General features: G+C 35.1%; 1 protein-coding gene across 1 annotated transcript; it reads right to left on the bottom strand.

The window, feature by feature from the left end:
• Positions 1 to 394: 394 nt before the first annotated feature.
• LOC113096690 (interleukin-8-like) lies at positions 395 to 1,771 on the bottom strand. The gene is made up of 4 exons (XM_026262102.1): positions 1,628 to 1,771; positions 1,402 to 1,531; positions 795 to 863; positions 395 to 663 (listed from the first exon to the last, which is right to left on the bottom strand). The coding sequence occupies exons 1-4, from the start codon at positions 1,692 to 1,694 to the stop codon at positions 630 to 632; spliced, it is 300 nt and encodes a 99-aa protein (XP_026117887.1). The 5' UTR covers positions 1,695 to 1,771; the 3' UTR covers positions 395 to 629.
• Between the last annotated feature and the right edge of the window lie 7,733 nt (positions 1,772 to 9,504).

The following is a 9,504-nucleotide window of genomic DNA, read 5'->3' as shown; positions in this document are numbered from 1 at the left end:
TTATTTGATTAGAATACTAAGCAATTAATTCAATCTTACTAAGACAAAAAAAGGACTATCTGTTACTCAAAAAAGAGATAGTCAGGTTTGCAAAAAAATCATGCTTGTTTTGTGGATTATCACCGACATCTACAAAAAACATTTACAGTGGATAAGTTATATGGCCTATTTTTTAAATCTAAGTTTTCTATAACGCATGCAAATAAAAATATAATTTTTCAGACTGTCTCATTTTGGGTTCTGCAGAGGAAAGTTTTAATTAAAAAACTTTTTTTTTCTGTGAAATTCACAGCTCAGGGAATGATACTGTAATGTCACAATGCGCAGTGCCAAACACGCACAATGAAGACCAGCTAAAATATCCATTATGAAACTTTTTATTATAAGTGTGCATTAATTTAAAAACAATACAAAGCTGCATGAGTATATAAAAAGACAATTCAGTGACACAATAACAATAAATATAATTTAATAAAATAAAATGAAGTTTGTTCAAGTTTACTTTTAATAAACAAGTGGTAGCACATTTTCACAATCGATACTTCATGTATCACCCAGAGATGAGGAAACTCTATTACAGTAGAAGTTGAATCAGTTTCTTCAGTCGCTCTTTGAACCGTGATATTCATTCATTGTTGACTCTTGATGTTTCTCTTGTTGATTCTGCAAACATGAAGAAACGTGTTAGTGTCTGAAGGTGTACCAAAGTGATGCAATGAAAACATTTTATATACAATTCACATCATGAATCATTTTAAGACGGATAATTATAGCCATCATAAACAAGAACTTACTCTTCTTTGAGAGAAATCACCCAGTCTTTCGTAGGATCAAGACAGGTCTCTCCTTTCTTCATTTTGGCACTGTAAGTAACAAATTATGTCATTCTTTAAAATTGATAGAATTACTCTTAACCACTGCATAAAATGATACACGAATCACATTCTGACCGCATCATTCTAACAGAACTGTTAATCCAAAAATACAAAAACAACTGTCAGGCAAAAAGCAAGACTTTTATAATTTAATAAAAGAAAATTAAATAAACTTTAAAGAACAGCTCAGGCATTCTGCTAAATCTCTCCATTGGTGAAGCTATAACTCATACAGGCTGAAGGTGAAAAATGACCAAATTTCATTCATTTAGGTGTACTATCCATGAAGCATCACACTACCACTTAAATTTTTGTACACTATTGATCGTAAAGAACTTTTAAATTTAAACTTTGCTGTTTTGTTTTTGTCATTTAAAAAAAAAAATATATATATATATATATATATATATATATTGGTTTTAGTTAACTAATCACTCTTTTTTGTTTTTTTGATGCTTTAAAAAAAAATCATGTTTTGACTGGTAGTGCACTTTAGATGTCTGTATGTGAAGTGTTTCACACGCACATGATCTCCTCGTGTTTGCAATGTGGTCCAGCGGAAATAACCCTCAATGAGAGTATTTTATTAGCTGGAATTGCTGGAGCTGAATACATTTGAGGGCAGTTGCAACGTAGCTGTGGGCGAACAGGTCTACCTGCAGTGACAGAGAGAGAGAAAAGTCCTGTAAGATTAGCATGAAATATTCATCAAAATGTCAAAACGCATGATAAATTAATGTTAGTCTGCTTACCCTCTGTTGTGGACAGCAGTGCAACTGTGCAGATCAAAAGCACGAAAGCTGATACTGTGAGTTTCATTTTTCTGAGCCAGTACTGTGCAGAGCAACACTAATGAAGAGATGAAAAAGCTGTAGTCTGTAGGTTATGAGAATACAGCGCCCTGCACTCTCCCTTTTAAAGACAGTCCCTCCCACACAACATGCACAAGGTTATTGTGCAATTATGATTTCTCAGCATTCTTCTCTTCCTACGAACTGTATCTTTAATTTCCCTTGATAATAAAATAATTTATAAACAGTATAACTGCTACCAAATGTCAATTGACCTAATAAACACACACACACACACACACACACACACACACAGATATATATATATATATATATATATATATATATATATATATATATATATATATATATATATATATATATATATATATATATATGCACATTTCTAATGCCTCTAATTTATCATCACAAACAAATATGTTGCACACAAGCTACTACATTCCTTTTGTCATCTGAATGACAGTTTATTTTTAGCAAACAAAACGCCTTTAAGTATAACTGTAAAACTGCTTTGTGTTTGAAAACTGAAATAGTATTTTCTTGTAAAACATACTCCAATAATCTTAATTTTATTTAAAAAATATAAAAAACAATTTAACAGTGTACAGAGCTTTGATCAACTACGCATTTAAATATAATTTTAAGACATGTTTGAGAGTTATAGTGTGATTGGTATTTATATCATTTGAAAAAAAAATGTTTTATTGTTATTAAAAAATTATTGATTTACATTATAAATTATCAGAATGTCATTTAATTTTTTTTGTCCATTTAAATATCAGTATCTGTACCAAATTGCATAGTTTTGCTCAGTTTGGGCTAATATAAAAAAGCAAACTTGAATAAAAAAAGAAAAAAAAAATACAGAAAATTAGATTTTTCTCACTATTATTTTATTTCAGTATTTACAGGGTTAATAGAAATATAAGTTACTGTAACTCAGACAGTAGAACATGGTGCACAACATGATGCATAAAACTAAAACAGTAAATTCCATTCTATTCTGATATGATGAAGAAAGGCACCAACACTGAGCATGCTGGAAATCCAGAAAATGTGAAAAAATGTGTTTAGTACAGTACATTCAGATACCATTATCTGTCAAAACTTATATTGCGCATAGCTTTTATTTTGCATGTGTCATGTTGCAGTTCCTTTTAACAGAACCATTGCAGCAACAGAGAAGAACTGAAAACTCTGACTCACTGAAATGAAAAATGTAGCACAAGAAAGACAAAATGTCAAAGGTAAACATCCTTAATGCTCTGCTCTTTAGTAGATATTAGTATTAGAATGCAGGATTTGTGTTACCAAAGACAAGAGATGACATTCTCAAGCACTTAATCAAGCTCTTCTAAATGTTTTCACTGAACGGCTGTGAAAACAGAAATTGGGGGAAGCAGAATCATGATTCAATTTAAAACAAAGTGTTTTCTGCTTGCCAAGATCACCTCAGTTTTCCACGGAAAGCTCTTTCAAACACAACTGGACTCCAAAGAACTAAGTCTCCAACGTAAAAAAAAAAAAAAAAAACATTTTCTCCAAATGAAAAAAATTAGGCACAGTATAGTGAGCCTTCCCAGAAATGGTGATGTTGCAGCCTGCAACACTAAATTCCAGTCCTTTAATGGTGTTAACCTCTTCAGCACTCTGGTCATGGAGTAGAAGTCATCAGATATCTTTCCACCATTTATTTATGTGCAGGTTTCTCCATATTCATATATTGATTATGCATTGGAGGTAGTTTCTACAATGAAAAATAAAACAGAAGTAAATACCTGCTGGGTGTGGTACTGTACATACTTTACGCAGGGGTTTGTCTTAAACTAATTTTTTTTTTTTACATATATTTACAAGTGGTTGAAAGATTGTGAATGATAAATTGTGTTCTGCAATTAACATGCATGCATTTTTTCAAGTCATTCATTCAAACACAGTCATTAATTCAGGGGGACATTTTGGTCTAACAGCTGTGGGGGAGTCAGTTTTAGTAAAATCTTAATATGACAGTCTCTTCCTGGTGAAAAAAAAACAACAACAAAAAAACAAAAACAAAAAAAAACACTAAGAACATAATATTTTCAGAAAATTACTTTATTAACATCCTTTAAGGAAAATAAATTAAAGGTGCTGTAGGGAACTTTTGTAAAAAAATATTTTTAACATATTTATTAAACCTGTCATTATGTCCTGACAGTAGAATATGAGACAGATAATCTGTGAAAAAAATCAAGCTCCTCTGGCTCCTCCCAGTGTCCTATTGCTATTTGCAGAAACTCCATCGCTCCTGGTAAGAAAACAACCAATCAGAGCTGCGGTCCGTAACTTGTGTTCAATGAGTACAATTTATATAATAAGCGAGTACACCATGAATCCATTTTTCAAGGTGTACTCGCTTATTATATAAATTTTACGAATCCATTTTTCAAACCATGTTTTTGGCTTGTCCTGAATCACTAGGGTGCACCTATAATAAGTGTTTATATTCGGACTATTTTAGATTGCTTCAGGGGTACCGCGGCGGAGTAACCCAGTACCTTTGTGATTCTTCATAGACATAAACAGAGAGAAGTAGTTTCGGCTACGATGTTCTTCCGCAAGACACAAGCAGTTCTGTTTATTAACCGCTAGAGCGTCAAAAGTTCCCTACCGCAGCTTTAAGCAACTGTTTAATATCAAAAACCAACAAACAAATAAAATTGGCACTATGCAGTTTTTGTTTGCATTAACATTAAAATACTAATATTAAAAATGATGGATTTTAAATGATCTGATAATATTGGTTTTGTGACTTACAACACAACGAGTTATCTACAAGAAATAAAATATGAAATTATAAACCTCACATTTCAGTCTTTAACTCATTTTCATAGAAGGTCAATAATGGGCATTTTAGAATATGTATTATCTTGTTTTCCACATACATGTTAAGATTTACAACAAAAAAATAAAATCTATTTGATTTTCGCATTGGTCTGAACAAAAAAGGCTGAATGAAAATTGTAAATGTAAAGCTGTAATAACAGAAATGACAGGATAAACAAAAACAACAACATGACAGAGGATTTTCGAAAGTAAATACACATGACATTTCTCACTAGTGAGGTAATAACAGCGCTGTTTAGAGACTCTGCTGCAGCCTAATTCACACAAGCCCTCTCTCTCTCTCTCTCTCTTTCTCTTTCATTCTCTGTGTCTCTGTCTCTCTCGTTGTCTTTCTAAAAATTTCAGTACAAAAACCAAACAAATCAATCCCCTTGTACATATACCTGCACTTGCGGCCTTTGCACGTAATCACTTACTTATATGATGTATTTCCTGTATGTGGTCCAAGAGTTCAAAAGAGCATGAAGACCACAAGTTTGTGACTTAATACTTACAGTGTTGTAAAAATGCAAGTGTTTACAGAGCTTTAATTATTATTTTTTAACTTTGCATTTTAAAATCAACTTCTGTTGAACAAAATAATGTACAAAATAATTATCATGAAAAATAATTAAATAATTAAATTTGATCATTCTCCACAAGTGCTGTTGTTGGTTCACTGAGCTCTCAGCACTTCCAAAGAAACGAATGGGTTTAAGAAGGATAGACGACAGCTTCACTCAAAAACTTTAAATTAATTTTGCATTTCAACACTTGCGTAATGATGCGTTAAATTGATTAAAGTGGTTTAATAAAGGATGTATTGATTTTGTAAATTAAAAAAGTTTACTATACCAATATTTTTTAACTTGCCATTAAAGTTTTATATGTGAACACACGACACACTGTAAGAATCCACACGCCGGCCCAAAAGAGTGGAATCCAGCAGCCTGTTCGAAGGTTTAATGCGTATTCAGTCTATTACTTGCACCGTACTTGAAAAAATATAGATTAGAAGAGATCAGAATAAATCAAATATAACAATTTAATAATAGTCAGTAAAAATTGTATCATGCCAATTACATAATTGAACAATTAGAAGCTGCAATTGTGAATCACATTGTAGCCGCATGGAGACTAGTAAATGGTTTACTGTAGCTATATGAAAAATAGCCAAATGCTCCACGCAGGAGAGAAACAATTTTAACATCGTTACATATAATAATAATAATAATAATAATAATAATAAGTTTTATTTATATAGCGCCTTTCCAGAGCTCAAGGACACTTTACAATAAACAAACTACAATAAAGACAATTGACAAAGAGAGCAGACAGAACAACAATAGGCAAATGAGAGTGCAAGTACAGTAAGAGAGAATTGGGTAAAAAAAAAAAACTAAGACCTATAACATTCAGAAAATAGGTGTGTTTTGAGCATGGATTTGAATTCAGAGATAGTGTTAACAAAACGGAGTGATGGGGGGAGAGAGTTCCACATTTTGGGCGCAACAACACTGAATGATCTGCCCCCCATTGAAGCAAGGCGATGCCGAGGGACAACGAGGAGGCTGGAATCAGCAGATCGTAAAGAGTGAGTAGGGGTGAAGGGGAGAAGCAGGTTACAGAGGTAGGGGGGAGCAAGGCCATGCAGAGACTTAAAAGCGAGAAGGAGAATTTTGAATTTAATACGGTAAGCCACAGGAAGCCAGTGAAGATCATGCAGAATTGGGGAAATATGTGCAGAACGCTTGGTGTGGGTGAGTAGTCTGGCAGCAGAGTTTTTAATGTAATTGTAATTTGGAAATGGAGCTAGCTGGTAGGCCAATGAAAAGTGCATTCCAGTAATCAAGACGTGAGGTGACCAATGCATGGATGACAGTTTCAGCATCTGAGATACTGATAAAGGGACAGAGCTGAGCGATATGACGTAGATGAAAGAATGCCAATTTAGTGATGGAATTAATGTGAGAGTGGAAAGATAGACAGGATTTAAAAATTACACCAAGATTTTTAACAGTACTAGATGGTTTGATAAGAGAGCCGGTGATCTCACAGGTGAAGTTAGTAGGAATTTTATTAGTGAGTGATGAAGGTCCAGTGAAAATTTTGTCCATGTTAAGTTTTAGAAAATTTGAATGAAGCCAATCTTTTATTTCATGCACACAAGCAGAGAGTTGAGAAAGATAAAGTTGATGTACAGGTAGTATATAATTGAATGTCGTCAGCGTAAAAATGATAATTAAAACCATGACGGCGGAAGATCTGACCAAGAGGTATTATATAAATTATAAATAATAATGGCCCAAGAACGGATCCCTGAGGGACACCTTGCTTCAGGGGGACAGTGGGTAAGCGAATATTCTGAAGTGAAATGTAAAACAGTCTGTCAGAGAGATAAGAGGAGAACCAGGAAAGAGCAGCACCAGAAATACCCACATCCGAAAGGCGCGAAAACAGTAGTTTTTTTTATTAAAAATGAAATGTATACCTGACTCCAGGAAGAGACATATGATAATGCACTCCACACTATGGACTGATCTGGTTACAGAATCACAATGACTGATTTACAACTTTCCCTTAAACACTCCCAGAACAAAAACAAAGAAATCAGTTAAAAAACATAAAAGACCTTTTGTTTTTTTTAGATTCATGTGCTCCGGGGTCTACAAAGGTGTTTAATATTTCTTATAAGACAAGTGATAACTGTCAAATTAAGACCAATTCACCAATTGCACAGAGACCTTTAAAATTATACCGAACACGACAAAGGGGAAAAACAACAGGTTCACAAAATACATGATGTGTGGGATAAACATATTCTTAATGAACTCTGATGCCACGTTTCCACCGTAGGAACTTTACCCAGGAACTAGGGACTTTGGCCTGGTACTTGGTGTGTTTCCACCGCAGGAACCAGGAACTAAATAAAGTTCTGGGTAAAAAAGTGCCCCTCAGAAAGTCCCTGCTGGCGAGGTAGTACTTTTTCAAAGTTCCGGAACTTTTGGGGGCGGGACTTGGGCGCTAAACATTGGTTGGTTGATTGGTTGAATTGGTTGAATTCACGCAGCATTGATTGAGTTCAACCACCATTTATTCTGATCATTTTTAAAATATTACTGTTATTGTGACATGAAATGTAATTTTAAAAGTATTTCAGGTAATAATGTAGTTGCTTAAAACAAAAATCTGTGGTTTGTTTATAAAGACAGCGCTTATTTAAAAATGTGTTTCACCGATCTCTTAGACGGTGATCTCCATGCAATCAGCGAGAGCTTAGTGCTTATGTATCCGCCGAGAGCAGCCTCACCTCGGCTAGACCTTCTGATATGTGCCGCTGGCTTTGATGTCTCTTTAGTGGTTCAATATAAAATATAATTTGTTTTGGGTAAATCTAACAGGTTATCTTTGGTCTGTATTCAATTTATTTATATGTTAATTTTGTTTCATTGTATTGGCTGTATATATACACATATCCCTGGACTAAGTACATTTCTGCGTATGTTATTATGTTCAAGTGAAAACGAAAGGAGGCAGTGGTATTTGATATCCTATTTTGTTTTATTGTAAATATACAGAGAGGAAAATTGCAGTAGCCATGGTCAGCTGACTGAAGTTATCAAGTACGCTGCTGTTTGCAGATTTACCGGATTTGCGTCGTCACGGACATCACACCCCCCCAGTCGAATGCACAAAGTCTTAACTACCAAGGATGCACGTCCAAAATCAGCGTAATTTGTATTGAGAAACAAGCGCAGACCTACGCCACCAGTCTATTTGCCTAATCGTCCCGGTACTTTGCACCGCGGTGGAAATGCAGAAAGCAACAGGTCTGGGGGAAACAAAGTTCCTGGGGAAAAAGTTCCTGGTACAAATGTTCCGGGTAATTTCGGTGGAAACGCGGCATGAGTGAATCCTTTTGGGGGAAAAGAGGGAGAGACAGAGAGGGTAGATTTCTTCTCCATATAAGTTTTGTTTTGTTGCATGGCATCTGTTTTTTGTGAGTTCCTGAGTTTTTTTAGTTAATTTCATAAGGAAATAATTTCACTCCTTTGATCCTTTAGTTTTAGAACTACAATTAGTTGGTGGAAAAACGCATACATTTTGGACCAATTTTGCAGCATGATTTCTTGACTTGCACAAATAGACTACTGTTCAACAAAATACACATTTTCTGCACTTTTTACTATACCAATAATTTAAATTGGCCTTTGAACATAGCTTTATTTCATGAAAAAAAGCATTACTTTGCCAAAGCACTGACAGAACCCACTGATCTAATGGTGTTGGTGACTTGAGCCCTCCAAATGCAAATTTTGCATACAACAATCCGGCAGCAATTGACAGCGCTCTGATCCAATAGCATACAGGCATTGTCAAATTGACAGTACTCTATAGCCCAATGATGTTGGAGGATCCAGTGGGGGCGGAAATAATATTTTGAGGTGGCCATGCCACTCTTTATACATTTACATTCTTGCTATATGTTGTGCCAGGCCTGCTGGTGGAGCTCTAGCTTGCCTATGCCTAGAAGCGGTATTGGCTTCACTAAACAGGTATTTGCAGCAATTAAAAAAAAAAACACATATTAGTTTAATCAGGCAGCCAAATCAGAAGGGATAATCCGGACAATCATAGACAAACAGGCAGAATAATACACGTGGTCAGCAAACAGTCTGACCACGTATTAGGTCGGTCGGGTCTGGCTCGATGAAACTCCTCGTTGAGAGATTGGTCCAGAATGTCACGGGCTGCTACCCATGATCTCTCCTCAGGTCCGTAGCCCTCCCAGTCCACCAGATACTGGAGCTGACTCCCTCTGCACCTCGAGTCCAACATCAGGTTTACCCTATAAACAGGGACACCGTCAATGTTCAATGGCAGTGGTAGCTCTTGAGCATTGTTGGGGCCAGGCAAAAAATGAAAGAAGGGAAAGATATGGTAATTTGCAA

Source organism: Carassius auratus, unplaced genomic scaffold, assembly GCF_003368295.1.
Source record: "Carassius auratus strain Wakin unplaced genomic scaffold, ASM336829v1 scaf_tig00216014, whole genome shotgun sequence".
Taxonomy (NCBI): Eukaryota; Metazoa; Chordata; class Actinopteri; order Cypriniformes; family Cyprinidae; genus Carassius; species Carassius auratus.
Note: the sequence above shows the minus strand (reverse complement) of the source record. Positions and strands in the feature narration are given on the sequence as shown.